Here is a 23,500-nt window from a genome sequence, read left to right on the forward strand (position 1 = left end):
CGAAGACGCAGAAGTGGTAGACAGCTTTTGCCTTCTCAGTTTTTACAACAAAAGATTCAGCAGTCAAGAAATATGACACAGTTTGGCCCCTTAGCAGAACAAGGAAGAAGGCGCTTAAAAAGATCTTCAAATGTAATGATGTGTCTCTATAAAGACCAAACTGTCCAGGCAACAGTCTTTTCTGTGGTTCTTAATGGATGTAAAAGCTGGACAATAAAAAAGCAGGAAAATTATTGATGCCTTTGAACTTCGGTGCTGGCGAAGGCTTTTGAGGGCTTGGACAGCAAAGAAAAATATGAAGGGATCCTCAAGCCCAGATAACCAAACTGAAGCTCACTTACTTTGGACACATTCCAAAACTGTTATAACCATTATGCTTAGAAAAGACGCCCAGCTACACGACGGATGGAGACAATCAGCAGACTAACCATGAAAAAGCCATTAAGAAACTCAGAGATCCAAACAGAAGACAGAACATTCTGGAGAAACACTCTCCACATGATCGCCTGGAACTGGAACTGACAACAGTTAATAATAATAATACTAAGTGATGAGTCGCAACATTGCAAACCATTTTAGTGTTGTGTTGATGACATCTTAGGAGAAGCCATTAGCTACTACTACATACACAATGACTTTATGTACAGTCATTAGTAGACAACTGTGAAGCTGTTAGTACCATTTCTCATTTGAACACTGCCCTCTAGTGTTATTTGTCTATAACTGCACACCAGAGCAGAGACCGTGGCCTTCCTACATGCATGATCTACCTTTTCAGGATGTCCTGTTCAAACAAAGTAATATAACGGGGACAAAAGTCACACAGCTACGGTGAGAACTAATGTAGTGTCTTTAGTGTTTTATTGAGTTATTAAATATAACAGTCTATTAAATATCTAAAAAAAATGTAGCCTGGACTGACTGGCTACTTCACAAAACTTTAACAACCTACACAAACTAAAACGGAACTTTTTTCAAAATTAAAACTGAACTGAAGTAGATTTTTTCCTTTTTAATTTGCTGTATTTTTGATAGACAGAAATAATTTATATACATATAGTTCTATATTTTTCTGTAAATGGGGAGCAGCAATTTAATCTCAATTGACACTTTCAGTTTTAAATATCCAGGCAAAGTAGGCCAGTTAAAAATTATGACATAAAAAATGTGCAGTGAGAGTAAGAGTAGGTAGTAGATAATAATAGGAGATAATACTAAGGTAAAAAGGTGAAAAGGGAAAGTAAAGAGTAGCCCAGTAGTACACTTTATGTCTATAATAGGTCCTATTTGAAATATTTTACATCACAAACGTAATACAACACACCAAGTAATACTTCTAGGGACTTAAAGCTGTGTAACACTGTCATAAACCATTTCCCTCCTTCACAGCAGACTCATTTAGTCTTTTAAATCATTTGCAAGCCATGTACCAGCTCAACACCAAACAGTCTGCCTTTTAAACCATTTACAGGCATGGTAGCATATCAGTATAAACACTGGCTCTGAGAAACGCACACATATTCACGTTGGAGAAGTCACACATGCTGTAGAGCTTTTTTTTTTTTTCTTTCAAAGTTTGCCATCTCCCCCTTTGTTGTTTTATGCAAAATGACTGAGTGTGGATAGGACGCACCGTAGGCCTTATGCAAATCACCTGTCTATCAGGTCATGTGGGATCGTGAAAAAGGTGAATACTCCACCACTAACCCACTTTGCCAAATGTTCAGAGTTTCTTCTTAGCATCTAAAACCCTTTTTTTTGCTCCTCTTCTTTAACACCTTCAGGAAGACACAGAAGACAAGGAAAAGGATTCTTTCACCGTCTCCTGAGTACGGTGAGTACTAAAACTCTTTGCTAGCATCCAACAAGTTTGGAAGTTGCCACTTCCCCAGTGCCCTATTCCATTCTCTATGGCCAGAATCGTATCACTGGGCTCCGTCACTTGTTGGCGCGGCATATTGACCGATTTAAATGTTTTTGACTAGAAGAGATTAGAGAGGAAAGCCTAAGCCCGGGGATCACCTCAGCCCTTATGAATATTACAACAAGCCCTTTACATAAAGGGAGACCATTTGAAAGTCGGAGCTATTAGAATAAACCTCAAGATCATTTTACTGACCGTGGGGCCCGTGCCATGAATTGGCCCCAGTGTCCGCATAAAGTTGTGATCCTGTAGGAAAATCAGCTGTATTTATCATTTACAGATATTAAGATGAGCACAGAGGCTGTGGAGCAGAGGGATCCTCCGCATGAACACACAGGTAAGCCATGGTCAGTCCAGCTGGGCTGTTTTTGACCCACTTGTTTACCCAACAGGTGTTGGAAGGAATTTAAAAGGAAAGATGGAGGATACGGATAAAGGGATCGGTCATTTTGTTCTAAGAATCTGCAAATTAAGGTGAAAAGGAAATGCATCATTGTAATTCTGCTATTCTTTTCTGTAGTGTTAACAAATTGGATCTTTTTGACTGAGTCTAAGTGTTTAGTTCAGTAGAAATAGTAGCAGAAATAGACTTCAAAATAATTACATCAACTGTTGTTTAAAACTGTATAATTGTACTGTGCGTATTATTAACAAACCCAGAAATTACTGTTTATAAAAGTTATTATAAAAGTTATATGAATTTAATATGAACCCAAAATATACCTAGAAGCTAAAAATTTCTAAATAATAAGACTCAAAAATTATGGCTTACATGATTTTTCCATAGCAATAGGTATAAAAGACATATAACAAACAGACACCTTAAAAATAACAGAACAAACAAACTCGCAAATAAAGGCAACTGTTTTGTAACTCATAGTTTGCAGTCAGAAGTGGTGGCCAGGAGCTCAGGCCTGAATTCAACAATTACATTTACTCTATTTACTCTTAACTATCATCAACCATTATAACTATAATAAGTCTGTATAGTCTGAAATGAGTGTTGGGTCAAAGGGTTGTTTAACACAAAGCATTTGTTTCTGATGGCATATTTCCAGCGGCTTGCTTTATTTGGAACTCATTTTTTGTTGACTTTTGCTGGTGGACCTTTGCGTCTGGTTGAGACGGATTCACGAGAAAGCCGTGGCGTGCCGTTTGTCTGTCGTCAGAGCCGTTTGTGGTTTTGACCAGTGACAGAGCGGAGCTCTTTGTCTTGGCCGTCACGGTCTCGTTCTCAGACAAGTCTGTGCAAAACCCTTAGTGACATTCACAACTGTAACAAATACATTATACAGCACTGTCTTAGCTTTTCTTTTTTTCAGTTTTATCTTTGTCACCAACTGTAAACTGTGATGTACAGAATAATATGCCAGAGGTGCCATAATGTATGTTTTCTTTTGTGCTGTATAGTATTAACTTGACTTAAATCTATTTACATAACTTAAATCTACTTGAATTTAGAGTATAAAATAATCTAAGTCTACTGGATACTAGAGTTTTTAACTTAAATAAGTCTGTAGGACAAGGAAGTAGAGTTTTTTCTAATCTAACTACAGTTTTTCCATGTTCTAATCAGAGCTTTTAGCTTACGTCTACTGGACAATCTAATTAGTTTTAGAGTTTTATAGCCTAACTAAGTATATTGGTCAGTGAAGTAGTTTTTCCTGGATTAAGTAAGGTTTTATAGTCTAAGTAACTCTATTGGACAATGAAGTAGAGTTTTTTTCCTAGTCCAAGTCGAGTTTCATAGCCTTATTAAGTCTATTGGACAATAAAGCATATTTTATCCTGGTCTAACTAGCATTTTATAATTCTACTGGACAATGAAATAACCCAATTAACACTATTAGACTATGAGTTTTCCACTTGTATTGAGCCAAAAAAGCTCTTTCTATTTTTTCGACCAGGAGTACATTTGCAGTATAAAGACTACTTTACCACATTCTTCCACTATCCAGCAACTAAATAACGTTATGAACTTTTCTCAGACTAGCGGTACACGCAGCAGATTCTTTCTCATCATGCATGACTCAAACAAGCTGCATGTAGCTCTAGAATGTGATGTTCATAATGGGCATGGAGTCTACCAGGATGTGTGGATGTATGGTGGGGGTTGGGGGGGTTGTTGTTTGCAGTGAAGCGTTCGTACCCTGAGGCAGCATAGGATAGTAACCTCAGTACGGAACACATCGTCTGAAATGAGGAACTTGGATTCCGAGAGAGCGCAATTTGGAAAATGAACGTTTTGTGTTGCAGTCCTTCCCGTAATGTTAAATAATCAGGTTCAGTTACAAATCCTACGGACAGGTGCACATATCTGTACTGTTCGTAACAAGGCGATATGCTTTTGCAGCCTAATAAACATTTCTATAGCAGCAGTTATAGAACACTAACATAATAATGGAGAACTTCAAAGTGATCTACCTAAAAACTCATTAAAAATGAGTGAAAATGAACGATTATCAGCTATTTTGAACTATTATAGTCGGTATTTTAGTTTGAAATTCTTAAGATAGTGTAAGGCTGCAGGTCTGATTTTGTCAGTCTGCTTAAAATGAGAAATATTAGACAAGAAAAATGAATTCAGTGCACATATCTGCACTGTTCATAACAAGACAAGACTTTTTTTGAAATTTTTGCAGGATCACAATCTAACAAACAAACAAATAACAAACAAACTTCAGTTGAAAAGTCCTGGAACCCTGATTGTTTCAAACCAAAACTGTTTTAGGTCAGTGAGTAACTATCAGCTAATGATAATTTTATATTCATTTTTTTTCATTAATCCTACTTAAAAAGCCAAATTAAACCTGACATTTTTGTTTTGCTCACAAAATCATCAGATGTTTTGTTTTATGGAGGTTCTAAAAAGAATCATTAAGGTTAAAGTAGCAACTGATACATTACATCTCTGCACCGTAACTTGAGTACATGCCTTATTCCATGTAATGTGAGAATACAGTGAGAAAGAAAACAGAAACTACGTTTCTGATATATAAAGTTGGTTTAAAGCAGGGCTGCTCACAGTGTGGCCTGCAGGCCAAAGCTGGCCCGTATAGACATTTGATTTGTTTCGCCAACCCCACCCACTCACCCAGCGACAAAACAAACATTTTTGTACTATATGTAACTTTATTTTCATTATTGTTCGTTTAAACACTGTATTTTAGAAGTATTTTAATACTGAAATACAGTTTACTTTGAAATGTGTACATTTTTTATATTCTATTTTTCTACTGTTTTCTCTTTTTGGCCACTGGCCTACCATCAGCATTGCACTACCACACCACCACCACCACACAACAGGAAATAAAAGCTTGTGCACCACTAGTACAGACTGTTCAAAACTCATTTAGGAGTAATAATACATTGGTGAGAATAATTCCAGTATTCAGTAGTAAACCTGCTGCTGTTTTCAATGCTAAAGCAGGATGTCCTTTGGCACTTTTGATTTTCTAAAGAGACAATAATAATAGCACACCCACATCATTACTTCTTTGGCATTAGAAACTGCTGCACTGAAATAAGGCGATGCATTGAATTTAATTGATTTAAATTTATGTATCATCTCCACATGAATATTACATATTACATCAACACAACTACTGTCAAAAGGAAGTAAACTGAAACACAAAATGGTGTTGATGTAATGTAATTTATTCGTGTGAAAATGATGCACACATGAATAAATAAGATGCAGTGCACTTACACGTTCATAAGAATTTTCTACTTGCCTATTTTTCATGAATGTCTTCCTTTTTTTGAACACTTTTGTTATCTTTGTAATGTTGCGATGCTTAGTTAGGTGAACCCAAAGAAAAAAAAAGATGTTTAAACTACAAAAATAATTAAAAAATGAATATTGCTGCAGTTTTTTGTATAATAGCCATCCTAAATAGATAAGTGCAAGAGGATTTGAAAAGAGCATCTGTATGAGTTTTATAGTTCTGAATTTCAACACCTACCATTTTAAACTCAGTTACTTATGTTACAATAAATATGTTTGTAGTTGAAACAAGTTTCTGGCAATGTTGTAAGATAATCGTTTAGTTGTCTGTATACACGTATGTGTTGTTAGTGTGTGCAAGACCGCGAAAAAAGAGAAAAAAAAAGACCACAACAGAGAAGAACCAAGTAAGAGAGGCACCTGGGGGTTTGTAAACATTCAAATATGAGGGCCTGCGAAAGGTTGCTGTGGATACCTGCGCATTTGCATGGGCGATTCATTTCCATACTGGAAGTTTGGCTGGGGGAGGAGGGCCGATTTCCATAGCGCGGGACGAGAGTGCACTGATGCGCTAACCACAGCCTCACAGAAGCCCATTTGAATTTCAAATCAGGAGATATTACCTGGCGCTGGCGACCTTTGAACCCTCTGAGCCAATGCACAGAGACGAACGGAATCTGCAGCCAAAAGCAGAAGCTCCAGAAGTCCTGAAGAGACAGATATAAGCAAGAAATTGGTCATTTCACGGAGAAAATACCTGCAGAAATTACAAACAGGTGTATCATGTTCAATACAAATGAAAAAAATAATAATATAAAAATATTTGGAGCAAGAACCAGTTTTCAACTGATGGTTCTTAAAAACACATCTAAATGAGATGTGAGTGAGAAGAACCTTTATAAAGTTCAAAGAATCTCCACATAACAAAAAGGTTCCATTGCAATTCAAGGTTTTTAAACCTCATGTCCACACCAAGAATCACTTCGGAACCTTTTACTTTGAGTGATGCCACAGAAGATCCAGTTTTGGTTTCCTGAAAAATGTTTGACAATGTGGTTTGTGTATATAGAACCTTATAAAGGCTTCACATAATATAAAGGTTCTTTATTAATTTCAACATTCTTCTTAGAACTGTTACATTACGTGGATTTTCTTTTAACTTTGAAAAGGGTTTTTACACTAACACATATCATTTACAAAAATGCTTCTCTAAAGAACCCTCCATTGAAAGGATCTTTAGGGACCCAAAATTGGTTAATCTATAGAAAGAACCCTTTGTGGCAGAGAAGAACCACTTTTGATTTCCTAAAAACCCATGTTTGTCAAAGATATTTGAGAGTGTGAACTTTGTAAATGCTTAAAGAACCTTCACTTACTTTACAGCTTCTTTCCAGAATGTAAGGGTTCTCTTCAAAACATTTGCATTATATGGAGGTTTATTCAACTTTAAAATGGATCTTCACACTCACAAATCTCATTTACAAAAATGGTTCTCTAAAGAACCATCCAATGGAAGGGTCTTTAGGGAACTTACAATGGTTTTATGGGAACTTAAAATGGTTCCCTAAAGAACCATGTTTGTCAAAGAGATCTGTGAGTGTAAAGAACCTTTTATAGGCTTAAAGAACCTTCACATAATACAAAGGTTCTTCCTAGAATTTAAGGGTTCTTCCTAAAACCTTTGGATTATGTGGTGGTTCTTTGAACTTTTAAAACTTTTTTAAACTTTTAAACTTTTTCACACTCATATATTTAATATACTCTCTAAAATAGCTATGCATTAAAAGGTTCTTTAGGCTATCAAACATGATTCTTTTACGGCATTGGGCAAAGAACCCTTTCGGCACCATTAATTTGGTGTTCTTTTAAGAGTGTAAACCGATACAGAGCTAATCAGGGTTTATTTATGGTGCTTAGCCCATTTAACTGCATTAAACAGTCATAAATCCCAAGACATATTTTTCAGTAACTAAGTTACTTTGTAAAAATGATGAAACTAATAAGTAATGTAGTTCTAAGTGGGAGTGGGGAACTTTATCAAGGCTTTATCAATTTTTAGTAATTTATTTCATTATTTAACAATATTCCCTTCTTTCTACAGACATTGAACAAAATGGAATTGACTTCACAAGACAGGTAAATACTGAGTAAAGCTTTTCCTCTACTTGTCTCTCTATGCATTCTTAGACACTTTTGCTGAAGGCCACTTGAGCCGTTATGACACACAGTAGGCCATAACTTGAAAACGTTATACACGTTAGGTTTTACTATTTCTTTTAATGTGGTCCACGGCAGCTCCAATTAACGTGATCTGTCATAAATACATGTGTTGTCATCTGATCTCATGCAGAAGACTGCAGTGTGTTCCATGTACAGGAACCAGCCTCAGGCTTCTGAAGCCATTTGCATATGCCGCAGCCCGAGGGGAGGGAAGGAATGTTTTTCAAAAGCTCCCTCCCGTTGAACAAGTCAAGCAGCCTTACTAGTCTTGGTGTGAATACACACATACAAAAATATAAACTATACAGTGGCCCAAAAAGGTATTTAGACTTCAACAATTTAGCCACTGGTCATCTTTAATCACAAAATGTTGTTTAAGAGAAAATATGTTGACGAGGAAAACACTACACACAACATCATCAATTAGCACAACATCAAACTGATGCTAGACTTTTTTGTGTGGAGAAAGCCTGGAGAAGCCTGGACCCCAATACAAGCTGCATTAGAGTTCTGTAGAGGTGAAAACGTCAAAGTCTGGGGCTGTTTTTCTTGCAATGGTGTCAATGATCTTGTGTTCATTGATGGGATCATAAGAATAATAATGACAGCAACATCACTTGTAGGCACAGTCCAGCCTAAACAAAGAACCTGGACTTAAAATCACCTATGAAGCCTGCATTTCTAATATTCTTTGGAATGCTATTCCAGAGTTTAGGAGCTACATAAGAAAGTAATCTTCCACCATCTGAGCTGTAAGTGATCTTAGAAGCATATGGCAAGCCTGCCTCAGCTGAGTGAAGCAGTCTAGATGAACTATAATGCTTCACCAGATCAATAAGATATCGCTGCTGTCGGAAGAAAACTTTGTATCTTTATTTTTCATTTTTTTTTGACAAAACTTGAAAATGCCTGTTGTCCTTTACATTGTGTGCAAATTTCAGGAACAGATAAAAAAATGGATAAAAAACCTGCAGAATCTGCAAAGAAACTGGTCAAATGATAACAGTCGGAAGCACACCAGGCACTTTCTGAACTGTCGATATGTTTTGATTGTTTAGGAGCTGTTGTGTTAGAAGCTGAGATTCCGAAATGCACATTTTCCGCCTCATCACATACTGGATTCAGTGTCCTCCAATCAGAATTAGTAGAGTCCCTACTGCTTTTGCATACAACAATGCTGATCAAATGTGCTTGAATATAAACTGCCCAAAGGCTGAAATGAACAGCTGGAAATTAAAGCGAGAGAGAGAGATATTCATTGCTCGCCTTTTTTAGCATTACGACCCTTTTTTGGCATCAAATCTACTGAGGTTTCAAGTTTTTAAGACAGATTCTTAATAATGGCCGAATACTGTAAATAAACAGGCTAAGCTTAGTAGAACAGATTTCGCAACAAACTTGCGAAAGGTTCTTTTCTGTGCTCAGACATGAGTGTGTAATACTTCCATAAGTGAAATTTTAAATATTAGCCTACATGAAATCAAATCAGAACAGATCAAAGCAACTGATTAATTTTGTTTGAAATGATTCAATATGAATATCACCGAAGAACACACCAAAAAGAAAATGGGTCTTTGACTAGTCTGTTTAAAATAAATGCCACTTGGTCTGACATTTTGTTCATTTAATACATATTTAAGAATAGCACAAATGTCCACATACCACTTGAGGTCACTGTGGCCCTATTCCAGGGCTGGAACTCCTGAAATATGCACCAGATATAGTGTACTGTTTCATATTCTACCATGTCCTTATGTGTACATCTCTCCAAATAATTTCTGCTCTCTTCCTTCAGAGTTTTACCTTGACAACTTTCTTATATTACAGTTTGGGCCAAAATATTTAACACACAACTTTCACTATGCTAACAGTTTGACAATAAGGAAGTGATACAGCAAGTAAATATACATAAACCTCCCTTTTAAGATGACAGTTCAGCCATAAACCTCAGCCTAAAAATAGTCAATCAGCCAAGCCATGTTTGGTGTCTGAGGCTTCCTTTGTTTTGCACTGGAGCCACGACACTAATGTACTTAACGAATAATGAAAGTGTATGTCTCCAGTTAGCAAACTACATGCCTAAACCGTCACACACCACACTGAGTTAAGTAATCTGAAACAAACTTGCTTATGAGCTTCTGATACTGTTTGACATACTGTTATCCATAACAATGGGCAAATGTATGTAACGCAGTGAGGTCCATAAGTGAAAATGCTGCTATTTTGCATTTTTATTCCACATTTAACATGAAATTTTTCATTAAATTCTATTCAGCATAACAATTTGAGTGAAATGTAGAATCTTTACATTTACATGGATTTCTAAATTTCTTTGTTTTTGGCATTTCCCCCCTCTTGCTTTAATGACAACTGACAAGTTTGTGCAAAAGCCTCTACACTGAAAAAAGTCTGCTTTGAAAAGTACTTGATTCAAGAGGTGTCCATTGGCTCTACATGAATTAATCATATTACATTAACATAATTGCTGTCGTTCAGTTTATGTACTTTTGGCAAGAATTGTTTTGATGTAATATATTTTATACATGTGGAATCTATGTATAGATTTAAATCAAATAAATTTAAAGCAACCTTTAAGTAAAATCCACCTATGAGTCGTGTCTCCAACACAAGCTTCAATAAAAGGTATAAGACAAAAAAATCTTTGTACAAAGGCTTTAACACAGTCAATGTCATAAACTTGCTTACATTCAAATAGTGACCTATAAATAGTGCAGAATCTTGACTATTTCTTCATTTTACTTGTCATTACTTTTCTCGGTTTAATATTTTTCTGAATTCCAAAACTTATTTGTTGAAAATTTCCAGGTTTAAATGAAAAAAAAAAAAAAGAATTTTAATGTGTTTTCTGACTTTTGGACCCTACTGTAGCTAAAAAGCTACAGCCATCTTGAAGCCTGGATTTTGTCTGGACTTTTATCCATTTTTATAGATAACGGTATACCAAACTGTCATAGACAAGTCTGTTTAAGATTACTTAACAACGCAAAACCAACAACGCAAACTTTACAGCTTATACTTAACTATGCAAACTTGATTTTGGCCAAACCATCAATTTAAGCCAGTGCTTCTCAAACCGATCCTCAGCCTGTCCACATTTCTGCTCTAAGACAGCTTCCAAAGCACCTGTATCAGGTATTCAATGCTCCTAATGGATTGGTTCTGCTGCTTTGAAAGCTAGGATTCTGAACAAAAAACACAGCATGTCCGGAAAGCCTGCAGGACTGCTTTGAGAACCACTGCTTTAATCAGAGCAGCTAACTGAGTTTCCCCCATTTCACAGATAAAGACAGAGGACCTGAACGATTCTCCCCACTCCACCTCATCACATAAGGCATGTCACCTAACACAGGGATCACCAGCACCGACAGGGCAGCTGCCTGGGGTACACCATTATCATTTCTACTCCTTATCAAAGTGAACCAGATAATGTTGTTATTACTGGCTCTTCCAGTGGGCCTTTAGCTATGCAGTGGACATACGCCAATGTAGAAGCCTTTGTGTGCAATGTTATTGCAGGAGCTGCCATCACTACACCCCCTGCCCCAGCTGGTCCTCATGTCTGGCTCACATCTCACCCCATCTTCCTCCTTTCTCCTCTCCCAGGCTCAGCCTGCGCATCAAGGTCAGTCAGCGTATGGTGACAGTCTGGATATGTGCAGGAATGTTTGCAGGATTTTATTCAGTTATTTGTTTGTGGGTCATTGTACCATTGTGGTGGCAAACAGGGGTACAAATGTTGATAAGTAATTCAAGTATAAATCGTAGTCTGTCATACTGAACAAGATCAGTAAACACCACTGACAAAATCACTAAAATCTGAGCTTTTTTCAAAACATAATCCACAGCCACTTAATTTCACATAGAATTAAAAATAACAGCATGTAAAACTTTACAGACACTATATTCATGTTATTTTATCACAATTTTAAAGTCAGCCAGCGTTTTATAATACTGATCAAAAATGTAAAAAGAGACTTTTCAATGTTAGTCTTTCTTTTTTAATGACATATGCTTCTGTAACCTCATTGACAAAAAATCTTTGGACACAACTTATTATCAGAACATAAATATATCTACATATTTAAAATAATTTTAACATAGGACATGCAATAATTTTAATGCACATTTACTATTTAAACTGAAAGACAGGCATCAAACAAGCAGACTTCAGCATGTGTGAAGTCACTGATGTGCTGTGCTGCTTTTCATGCACAACATGACTAAAAATCACTAAAATAAAAATTCTAAACACGGAATTATCATAGTTTCTGTCGGTTAATTTATGAATAGAGCAAAGATTGCACAGATATCAATGTGGGACAACATTTGCCACTGCAAAGGTACAACAACCCTTTTAAGCTTAAAGGAGGTACACGTTACAGGACACTGAATGAAAGCAGTTCTTCCCAACTGCCCTCGGAGTTATTTGTACTATTAAGGGAATAGACAAAAAGTGGTTGCTAACACTGAATGAAAGGGAATAGCCACTGCTAGCATTGTGCAAATACAGTTATGCTAACTGATGACTATTGATTTTCATTTGTTGTTAGACATGTCAGCACATTCAGTCAAGCTACTGATGACTAATAATTTCCATTTATTGTTAACTATGTTGGCATCGCTGGTCATGGTATTGATAACTATTATTTTCCATTTGTTGTTAGCCGTGTTAGGTCAAGGTATTCCTTTGAGTTGCCTATAAGTAAATAACACTTAGTGCAGTAGAAAACCACTAGAGGCTGAAATATTATTATCTATCAATGGACTTCACCACTATTCTATCTGACTTCTTTATGACAATTAGGTTCTCTTACAATTAACTAGTCATTAGGCTTTATAATTCCACCAATTTATCACAATTTCTGCTCAATTAAATCATTAAGGTCTTAACAGTAATTTTAGAGAAACCAGTCTGAATTGTTCACAGTGGTGATGACAGGAACCAGATGTCTGAAGCAGTTAATACCCCTGAAAGCATCCTCACAAAAAGTTATGCTAGTTTTGAGATAAATTTTAGCCTAAAACATTTTTTATCCATTCCTGGTGGAGAGATACACGCAGAGTGTTGTAGAGAAAATAGTCCCTGAAAATAAACATATTTTTCTATTCAACATTACATATAGAAACTCAGAAGACATGTGGGTTTACTGGTTATTCTGGATAGTAAATAAAAAGGCTATATTTGCATTGAAGACATCCCAACCTCTGGTTCCTATCACCACCACTGAAAAGAAACCTGAGTTGGTAACTTTCTCTACAATGAACGATTTCACATCAAAACATTCTGAATGACTTTGTTCACATCTCAGTCACTAAATTATACAGAAATAAAAAAAAATGTGTTGAAATTCCCCTTAAAAATACCACAGAATATCATATTACTTGGCTGGTCTCTAAGACACTACCAAGTAATGCCCTAGCACTGAAAAGGGCATGTTTACTGGAACGACAGATTCTGCTGCTGGGAGAGGTACAAAGCAGCAGGGCAGGTCAGTGGCACCCTGGTCTAGACAGAGCGCTATGAAACTACAACAATTATTAGTTGTTGATTCTACATGATTATTTTCCCAGGACTAATATTCACATCAGAAATCCTCAGAACAAAGACAAAAACATATAACTTCATGTCTAATACCTAACGTCACTGAAGTCCTTTTAATTCTAAAATACCATGGACTCACATAAAAATCCCTGCTCAAAGATTCTGTGCAAAAACATAAAACGGCGGCCTGTTCATTCCTCCTTTCTCTCCACTGTCTCACAGCATTGTTGCAGCCAAATCTCCTGTCCTTGCCATCTCAGACCCAGTCAGGTCTCCTGCAACATCAGCCCGGCCTGGCCCTCACTCCTCAGGTACGTTTTCAGAAGTTAAAGGAATACTCCAGCATTTTTCAGCCTGTCAGCTGCACCTAAAGTGCATGGCTGATAACACAGGGGCCAATGGGCAATTGCTGAATTCTGTCAGTAAACATTTATATAAAACATGTTTTTAGAGATCACCTTCATTTTTTTAAGTCAAGGAATTTGTGAAAAAGTTATGGACAAAAAACTGAAAATCTGTTTCATGTGTTTGTTATTGATGGCACTTTTTTTCCACAAGGAAGAATCTTTAACAATATGTTACCAGCATAGTAGCGTGGGTGGAGTTTTCACTGCTTCCTGCCTGATCACGCGTAGATACCAGAAAAAGTTTGGCAAAGCAAAAGTAACTGAAAGTGCTTTTTTGTGTTGCTGTGTTGGGTTTTCCATGGGAGTCCATATCTGCCACTAAGAAGAGAAGAATTAGCCTGTTTTTTTCTCTTCTCTGCTTTGGACAGCAGTGTGTCAAAACAGACTTAGTGACTAAAAATAATTACTTATTTTCTTAATATTTTGACTGGTATCTTAATAATTATTTATTTTCTTACTATGTCAAAATAAGGAGTCTTTTTTTCAATGTACCAAGTCATTCTGAGAAATGAAGCCATTCTTTTTTGACACTAAGTCAATATTTTTGCATACTGCTTCCAGAAACAAGGAAGAAAGAAAAAAAACAGACAAATTTTCCCTCTACCTGGCGGGAAGAGGCATAGTTTTCTGTTCTTATCTTAATACTGATAAATTAATTGGAATTACTGTGATGATACGATACAGACACGCTGTATAAATAATGGGCTGAAAAAGGCTGGAATATTCTCTGAAAACAATGCTGTTATCTACACTATTTACCTCACAGATGTGTTACACCACTGCTTTTCTCTGCATAGGCAATGGGTCGAACAGGCTTGGCTGGGCCCTCTATTGATGGACATTTGGACATGTCCCACTTGCAGGTGCCTAAGCACGTGGGTCCCTCGCAGCAGGATGAGCCCAGTGACCTGGAGGAGCTGGAACAGTTTGCCAAGTCCTTCAAACAAAGACGCATCAAGCTAGGCTTCACACAGGCAATAAGACTTAATAAAATTAACATTTTAACGCATAAAAAGCCCACTGGCTTTAGAGTTACATAGATAGTACAAAGAAAACTGGTTTTGGGAAAATATACTACAAATGTACCCTTGCTATGTTGCACAGAAGGCTATGCATGAATGTCCAGTTTGGTAAGCAGTCTGAGATGGTGTTTGATGGATCTTGCAGGGTGACGTGGGTTTGGCTATGGGGAAACTCTATGGCAATGACTTCAGTCAGACCACCATCTCCCGCTTCGAGGCGCTCAACCTCAGCTTCAAGAACATGTGCAAGCTCAAACCTCTGCTAGAGAAGTGGCTGAGTGATGCAGGTATTCACACCCAATATGGTGACACAATCCGAAGTCAGGAATGCCATGTTGACTATTCTGCACTACTTTTCCATGGAGAATGTTAGAACGTTTGTGTTTTGTTGTTGTCCTCAGAAAACTCTCCGTCTGATTCGATGGCCAATCCTGCAACCTTACCACCTCTTATGGAGGGATATGGGAGGAAGAGAAAAAAGAGGACGAGTATTGAGACCAACATCAAAATGACACTGGAGAAACGCTTCTTAGATGTGAGTATCTGATGTCCTGCAAGGGTAGCGTTAGCTGTTAGCCATAAGTAGGGTTGTGGACCCTTGTAGATGGTTTTAGCCACCACAGTACAACTCTATCTACTCTCTGTAGAACCCCAAACCAAACTCAGAGGAGATCACCCTAATCTCAGAGCAGCTATCAATGGAGAAGGAAGTGGTGCGAGTATGGTTCTGCAACCGGCGGCAGAAGGAGAAGAGGATCTTCTGCCCAGTGTCCACCTCACCTATAAAACCACATAACTACAACGCCAGGCTGGTGAGTCCAAGGGATTTTAATAAAATGGAAAGCTGATTTTTTCTTTCTTTTTGAAAGAAAAATGTAAGGAAATGTAAGGAAATAAAAAGAGACCATTCACCGCTCAGTCCATTCAGCATGTACGAGGTGCAAAAACATCATGGTTGTGACTTCACATCAGTTTAACTCATCTATTCATAGTGAAGTTATAGGGAGTGTTCTTACTGCAAACAGCAGCCTGGACTGCTTTTTGAACGAGACACAATTAATGAAGAGAGATCATTAAAATAGTCATGTAGGAATGAATTAAGACTGCTTTTGGTACATAAACAGACAGAAACGTTACTAGACCTACCGGAATAAATAATCAACATGCAAACATATGAATATGTTTGAAGACAATTTCTTCTCTCCATCAATATTAATGAATAGCAGCACCATGGCTGACAAAAGTAGCTTTAGCTTGCTAACAGGGAAATACAATGTACTTTAAGTCTTTTAAAAACTAACCCAAGTTCTACTGAACATGCCTAGTCCTCAGCAAATAAAGGTCACTTGTTGTTTCAGCCTCCAACTACCAGACCGTTTAGTCCTCTTGCTTCAGGAGGAGGTAAGTCTGATTTGAATGAAGGATTTGTCATTGAAATACTGAACACATATACTGTATACTTAGTCACTTGACTCTTGAGGTAATAGGCGGGTCTTTCTCACAGTGTCGAGCAGCTCCTCTCCCAACAGCCCGAGTCGTGGCTCATCCCCCAACACATTGTCTTCTTCCTCCAGCCCTCTGACATCACAGGGGGTCAACCAATCCTTCACCACTGCAGGGTAAAGCCCACCAACTTGATTACACATCACACGGGCTCCTACGGCTTAAACTAACAGTTTAAACGAATAGTTTAACAAATCAAATTGGGCATGCCAGCAAGGGGAATTCCACCAATTTTTTTTTTTTTAAATTCAGCCTAATTCATTCATTACAATGTAAGCAAAGCCATTCAGAGTGGTTTGATGTGAAATACACCATTCTAGAGAAACTTACCCCGTCAGAGTTGCTCACAGTAGGGGCAACAGGAACTAGACATTTAAAACATTTAATGCTTCTAAAAGCTCCTTCACAGAAAGATGTTACATGAACTGGGTATGAATGTGCTGTCTGAGGTCTGAGACATTCTTTTATCATTTTTACAAGATCTTATTTTTTAAAACTATTCTTGGCAGATTGGTACATGAGGGGAAAAAAATGTCCAGCAATAAATCTGAAAAGTACTTCAATTTTGCAGATTTATTGCTCGTCATGTTTTATTCTGACAATATTTAAGATAATTACTGTTCATGTTGATCAGTGCTGACTATGCCTAGATGGATGCACAAAGCAGCAGCCTATTTACATATGAACGCATACATGCTTTTGATATGGTGCCCCTCCACTAGAGGGCAGTCACACAGAATGCAAAAAGGGGAAAATAGTCTCATATAGTCCTACATTTTGAGTTAAGGGTCAGGAAACCAAACAATAACCTACCTGCATTCTGTTTTCCAGATCCTGGTATCGCTGGAACACCGCTGCATATCACCACTGAATAAGCCAGGATGGATTTGGATGGGGAAAAAGTGAAAATGACAATGTTTACAGTTTGTTTGGGGGGTGAGCATCAATGCAGAGAAATCACTGTTCTGATTCACAAACATCTCCACACTGGTGGAGCACTGAAGTACACATTTGCATGTTAAGAAGGAAAAAAGGTCCCGTCTCATAAGATTATTTCAACAATCGCAGTACATTTCAGCCAGCTGTCTCTACCCAGGTCAAACTCTGGTAAGCAAGAGATAATTGGGTCAAACGAACATTTCAAGTGTATGTGGTGGTTTTCATGCCATCATTCTGAAATGCCTGGAGAAATCCCACTGTTTGAAGATGCTGTTTACATGACCACTCATAGCTGATCCCTACTGGGACGGTACAATATGAAGGTGTATATATCTAGTTCATATTAGACAACATGAACACATCCTGCCTGCCTGCAGTTAGCAACAATATCAGAATTTAAATATGCAAATATTTCACTTATTGGCTTTTTACATTAAAAATAGATGTATGCAGTTTCCACTTACAAGATTATGTAGCACTTGTCATCAGCTGGTCAGGTTTTTGAATCCAGACTTAAGTCTTAATGCATTTCTTCTTTTATAAATGTTTGTGTTTCTAAGTTAAACTTTTCACTGTCTACGTTTTTGGAATGGAAGAAAAATACAGTGGAAAAGGACATTTTGAGTTTATCTCCCTTTTCCATACAACGTGGTCCAAAGCATTTGAAGTTCTGTAATTTTCACACTCTGCCTTTATGACTTGATTACCTAATACCATTATTTTGTTTGTTTATTTGCTTGTGTTTGATGACTTTTGTTTTGTAATGGCAGTAACCATTGTTGTACATTTTAAGAGCTGAACATTATGCTATGTTTCACTGTTTAACACTCATTAAACAGATTAAACAGATCGCTTCTGTTTCTCCTTGTTGTATTATTTATGGCCAATTATGTAGTAGATTCCCAGCAGTTCACCTGCAGATATTCATGTTTTCCTGCTCAAACACACCTGATTTAGCTTTAAAATGTTTAATCATTAGTTATTAATGTGACTCAGGTTTCAGGTTTCAGGGGAGACATGAAACTACAACACCTGAGTTCATTTTCCTTTCGATTACATAGTTAGCCTCCACTAGAGGGCAGTAACACATGCTGCAGTAAAGGGTGAAAATCTCAATGAGCCTAATGTTTTGAATCTTCAAACACCTGTCCCCTTTAAACTAGCGGTATATGAACACACAATATGTTATATCAATATGATATAATGCTGTCTCCATATTAGGACTGCAACAACTAATCACTGTCATTGATGACAGATACCAACTGTGCTCCCCATTTATATCATTTACGTGAAAGAGGGACAACACAGATGGTGAAGACTACAGTAAAGATTTATCTACAACTAAATAAAAATGGGAATACTTGTCTGCTTTTCAGCACCGTTGGCTGAAGGGATGAGCTGAATCTTTGTCTAAACCACACAGTAAAATTATCTCGTGCTAACACACATAGACGTGCTTGTCCACACGGATATGAATGCTTATCTAATATCAGTCTTCAAGGGCACATCTCTTAGAATCAAAAACTGCCAGTTTGATTCTAAGAGATAAAGAGAGGTTGGAAAATGGTCATGTAAAAATGAACTGTGACTGTTTTGTTAAACAAAACCTCACCAATGTGAGGGGACTTCAAGGGAAAAAAACCTAAAATACAAGTAAAATGGAGAAAATGGGCCCTTTAGGAGAATGGTTAGGCAAACAAATGAAATTAACACCATTTTCTCCATGCCGTAAGTGATCATCATTAGTTAATTAGTTCATTGGTTTTGCACCTGACAAAAGATAAAAAAAGTTGTTTTTTTTTTTAGCTATGCAATGCATTTTTGTCCTTTCTATATAATAGTACCATACAGTGTCAAATACCACATAAGCAAGTTTATTTGAGATAACTTAACTCCGCAGTTTGAGACGTCCAGTTACTTAGCCATGCAGTTTGCAGGACGCTGACTGCTGGGCTATAAGCTTTCATTTTTTACTAGCTACATTAGCCTTCTATCTCACAGGCACAACGAAAGAAGCAAACTTCAGTCAAAGGAAAAACTGTGGAAATTTGATCTGTCACTGAACTATTCCTGTGTGAAAAAAACAAGCATTAAGTGTAAACAGTCTCATTCTGTCAGTTAGAGCAGATTTGTAACACAGCGGTCCTCCTCAGGGTGTGTAAGGAGGAACTGCTGTAATCTCAGGTTCACCTGGACAAACCTGTTCACCCTCCTATCCGATTGGCCCTTCCACCCGCTCCATCCTGCTGTGCCAGTGTTCTTTCCAAGCGTGCTGTTCTCTTCCCAAGAACTCTCTGCACTGTACACAGAACTACGATAAGGGCAGAAATGCTAGCTGTGCTCTTCGTCCTTGGGGGATTTGTTCCCTTGATCGATGCAGGTATGGAGGAACTCAAAATCAACAGAATTCACGACAAGCTGCTGTTATTCATTCACTGCAAGTTCTGAAAGAAAAGAAGGAAGATTATATCCAGGACAGGTTACAGGATATCACAGTCTAGTTATTGATGTGTTGTGTGAATTTATCTGTCATAACACAGTAGTTTCAAAAGGTATGATTAGTTGCATTATATTATTCCTTACAAATGAACAGAGACGTATTTCATACATGGTTTGTGTGTTTAACATGTGCATTACAGATTTCGCACCCAGAGTGCTGACGGTTGAGGACGGAGTACTCACAGGTCGTTTCCCAGATTCTCTGCTGCTCAGCCTCCCTCCCTGTAACTATTCAGGCCAGAGTGTGGACCTGGAGTACCTTAACGCAAACACAAACGAAAACAGTATGTATTACTAACAGGAAACAGTACATTTTGTTAATAGAAAATAGCATGTAGGGGCTAACAGAAAACAGTGCGTATTGCCAGTAGAAAACAGTATGTCCTTGTAACTAGAACGCAGTATGCATTGCCAATAGAAAACAGCATTTATTACCAACAGAAAACAGTATGTATTGCCAGTAGAAAACAGTACATATTGCCAGTAGAAAACAGTATGTATTGCTAACAGAAAACAGTATGTATTGCCAGTAGAAAACAGTATGTATTGCCAGTAAAAAACAGTACATATTGCCAGTAGAAAACAGTATGTATTGCTAACAGAAAACAGTATGTAATGCCAGTAGAAAACAGTATGCATTGCCAGTAAAAAACAGCATGTACTGCTAACAGAAAATAGTATGTTTTGCTAACAGAAAGCAGTATGCATTACTAACAGAAAACAGCATGTCTTGCTACTAGAACACAGTACTGCTAGAAGAATAGTAGAATAGTATGTGCTGTTACTAGAAAAGCAGTATATATTGCTTACAGGTATGTATTGCTAGTAGAATACATTCTGAATTTGCTAGGAGAAAATGGTATGTATTGCTAAAATAGTATGTATTGTTAGTAGTACACAGTTAGTACTGCTAATAGAAAATACTACGTACTGCTAGCAGAAACAGTATGTATTGCTAACAGAAAACAGTACGTATTGCCACAAATATTCACAATATACAAGGATAATTCCTATGTGTGTACATATAATTGCTACAGTTCTTTTTTCAGCACTGTATACACATTCAATTTCATTAAAATACATAACATATATTAACAAATATTACCTTGATATGTATTTTTCTAAGGACTGATTCTCACAAAGAAAAATCAGTACTGATTCTTCAGTATCGATCCTCCCATCCCCAGCAACGGGCAAATGCAGACAACGTCCATTCACATGAGACTTTGAGTTTGATGTAGATGTAACTCTAACTGCTAATTACTTCTGTTGAACACTTTGCTGTGTTGTGAAGGTAAGCACTGAAGCTTTACTTTAACTTTTTTTTCCACAGAGATTCTGTCCAATATTTTCACGATTAATTGCACGAATGGTGTCTACACTGCTGGATCAGCCACGCTCAGCAGAAACATTGGTTACCAAGTGACGAACCTCACCAACGGCACAGAGTACAAGTGAGTGTCTGAAAACTTGATTAACAATGGACAACATGTGAAAGTAAGTCTGTGTGCGCGTTTTTGGCTAAATCAGCTACGTTCTATTTTCAGGCTCCGTTACAAGATTGGAACAACCAACAGTTCCTACATATTGGCAACTACAAGAACAGGTAACTTAACAAGTGGTTAAAGCAACAGTTTAACAGTATCATATTTACATACTTTTATGTGGTTCCTGACACTGTATGACAAACTGTTATCTATACAAATGGAGTAGAAAACATCTTGGCTGATTGACATTTGGGTTAAACTGAAAACTCTTTAAATTATATTATTGACTGAACTATTATTTTAACCTTTTACTGAAGTGTTTGTCAGTTGTATGGAAGCCCATTTTCCTTCTCTGTATATGGCATCAAATTTGTACTTTGTATCTCAAAACACTGACTTAATATCTTGAAATAATTCTAAAAATTATTGACTATGTCAAAATAATTACACATTCGAGTCACATTATTATGACCACTCCCTACTTTCGATGGCGGCAGCGCGTAACTCATGAAGGAAGTCACATGTCGTGAGCTGGCTTGGTGGGTATATAATGCGGAAGGCACTCTCAACCGATTTGGGTATCCATCCTTGCAGATCACGTACACCCATACATGCTGATTGTCTTCCTTGGGGTGGATGGGATCTTCCAGCAAGACAATGTGACATGGCTAGAAATGTCCGACATTGGTTGGAAGAGCATGACCAAGACTTCCAAGTACTACCCTGTCCCCCTAATTCCCCAGACTTGAACCCAATTCAGCATCTGTGGGACCACCTTGATCATTGTGTTCGCTCTATGGATCCTCCCCCATGCACCCTCCAGCAGCTGTGGGATGCACTGCAGTTAGCATGACTCCAGATACCTGTGACAACTTTCCAGGACCTTATTGAGTCACTCCCAGCCCGTCTAGCTGCTGTCTGTGCTGCACACAGCAGTTACTCTGGATATTAGCTGGGGGTCTTAATAATGTGACTCGACTGTGTATATACTATGTGGAAATTATGACTTTTTTCTTGAAATAATGATTTAGTGTCTGGAAACTGTGACTATGCCAAAATAATGACTTTTTAAGTTTTTTAAGATACAAGGCCAATAGTTAAAGAGAATAAGTCATTATTTTAAGATACTAAGCCAACAGTTGAAGAAAATAAATCATTATTTTGAGATATTAAGTCAACATTTTGAGAAAATAAGTCATTATTTCAAGACGCTAGGTCGTTTTCATGCACCTCTGCCAAAAATAGAAAAGAAGGCAAAAAGAAGCATTTTTCTCTCTTCTGCCTGGTGGGAAAGGATTCCATGTCAGCTGCTTTAAAGAATCAATGAGACAAAAGGTAAACTCAACTAATGTCTTTTCATCTGGTCTGCTTTCAGTGTCTGACTACAATGTCATTGATGAAGGCCTCCCAGCACGCAGTGGAGCGATGGTGGTCATCACAGTCATTTTGTCTTTGGCTATGTTCTTTCTGCTAATCTGCCTGATTCTCAGTACGGTGATGTCAACTAGTTGAAACCGAGACATTTTACATTCAGAGATTCACTTTTCTCATATGCACACTTTTTAAATATATGATGTGTGCACATGCAGTCATTATCTTACAGGTCTTCATTAGGCCAGCATGAAATGAAAAATAGGCCAATTACTCAACTACTCCTTTAAGAAATAAGTCTTTACACATATAAATATATATACGCTTCAGAAACATGTAGGGTATGCTGAGGGTGAATTATCATGTGCTATTAATTAAGCCAACATAAAAGAGCCTAGACACGTCTTCTCAAAATAAGAATTTTAACTCTTTCTTTCATATTTAATCTACATTTCAAGAGTCCAAAGAGGGTGCTGTTAATTTCTATATAATGATAACAGCGTAGTAAAAAGAGTTGTATTCGTCTGTATATTTTTCTCCCCAAAATAAGTATTTCAAAGCTGATAATCATTTCAATAAAGCATTCTGTCTCAATAATGTGTGGGGTTTTTTTGTGTTTTTGAAATACTTAAACAGTAATTTTGAACATAGGAAAAGTGTCCTTCACATCACCCAATGTCCATGTTTCAGAACTTAAAGCATTTATAAAACCTATCTATCTACAGCACTTTATATATAAAATATTTTGTTGCCCTACCTCACTATAACCTTTTACCATCAAATATCATTATTAAAGTACTTCTAAAGTCTTAATTTGCATTAATGTGTGAATCCATTT

At 37.3% G+C, this 23,500-nt stretch overlaps 2 protein-coding genes across 4 annotated transcripts; both read left to right on the forward strand.

Annotated features, from left to right (window-relative positions):
- Nucleotides 1-1,638: 1,638 nt before the first annotated feature.
- pou2f3 (POU class 2 homeobox 3) lies at nt 1,639-17,392 on the forward strand. 3 transcript variants are annotated; one of them, XM_036580898.1, is made up of 14 exons: nt 1,639-1,687; nt 1,785-1,834; nt 2,205-2,261; nt 7,753-7,787; nt 11,173-11,274; nt 11,409-11,514; nt 13,657-13,745; nt 14,639-14,815; nt 15,009-15,150; nt 15,265-15,398; nt 15,511-15,675; nt 16,222-16,264; nt 16,368-16,482; nt 17,198-17,392. In XM_036580898.1, the coding sequence occupies exons 3-14, from the start codon at nt 2,213-2,215 to the stop codon at nt 17,235-17,237; spliced, it is 1,197 nt and encodes a 398-aa protein (XP_036436791.1). In that variant the 5' UTR covers nt 1,639-1,687; nt 1,785-1,834; nt 2,205-2,212; the 3' UTR covers nt 17,238-17,392. The 3 variants fall into 3 exon arrangements, with proteins under 3 accessions (XP_036436791.1, XP_036436790.1, XP_036436793.1); XM_036580897.1 differs by lacking the exon at nt 1,639-1,687 and having other exon boundaries at nt 1,701-1,834; XM_036580900.1 differs by lacking the exons at nt 1,639-1,687; nt 1,785-1,834 and having other exon boundaries at nt 2,080-2,261.
- Nucleotides 17,393-19,578: 2,186 nt separating this feature from the next.
- Nucleotides 19,579-23,259, forward strand: zgc:194948 (uncharacterized protein LOC796981 homolog). Its single transcript, XM_036580901.1, has 5 exons — nt 19,579-19,685; nt 19,945-20,088; nt 21,138-21,258; nt 21,352-21,410; nt 22,667-23,259. The coding sequence occupies exons 1-5, from the start codon at nt 19,634-19,636 to the stop codon at nt 22,801-22,803; spliced, it is 513 nt and encodes a 170-aa protein (XP_036436794.1). The 5' UTR covers nt 19,579-19,633; the 3' UTR covers nt 22,804-23,259.
- The last annotated feature ends 241 nt before the right edge of the window (nt 23,260-23,500 follow it).

Source organism: Colossoma macropomum, unplaced genomic scaffold (assembly GCF_904425465.1).
Source record: "Colossoma macropomum unplaced genomic scaffold, Colossoma_macropomum, whole genome shotgun sequence".
NCBI classification, from domain to species: Eukaryota; Metazoa; Chordata; class Actinopteri; order Characiformes; family Serrasalmidae; genus Colossoma; species Colossoma macropomum.

Coding starts and splice junctions, on each gene's coding strand:
- zgc:194948 (XM_036580901.1), top strand. CDS start 19,634: ATGCTAGCTGTGCTCTTCGTCCTTGGGGGATTTGTTCCCTTGATCGAT. Junction 21,259..21,351: donor ACCAACGGCACAGAGTACAA/GTGAGTGTCTGA, acceptor TTCTATTTTCAG/GCTCCGTTACAAGATTGGAA. Junction 21,411..22,666: donor ATTGGCAACTACAAGAACAG/GTAACTTAACAA, acceptor GTCTGCTTTCAG/TGTCTGACTACAATGTCATT.
- pou2f3 (XM_036580898.1), top strand. CDS start 2,213: ATGAGCACAGAGGCTGTGGAGCAGAGGGATCCTCCGCATGAACACACA. Junction 13,746..14,638: donor GCCTGGCCCTCACTCCTCAG/GTACGTTTTCAG, acceptor TTCTCTGCATAG/GCAATGGGTCGAACAGGCTT. Junction 15,399..15,510: donor TGGAGAAACGCTTCTTAGAT/GTGAGTATCTGA, acceptor TACTCTCTGTAG/AACCCCAAACCAAACTCAGA.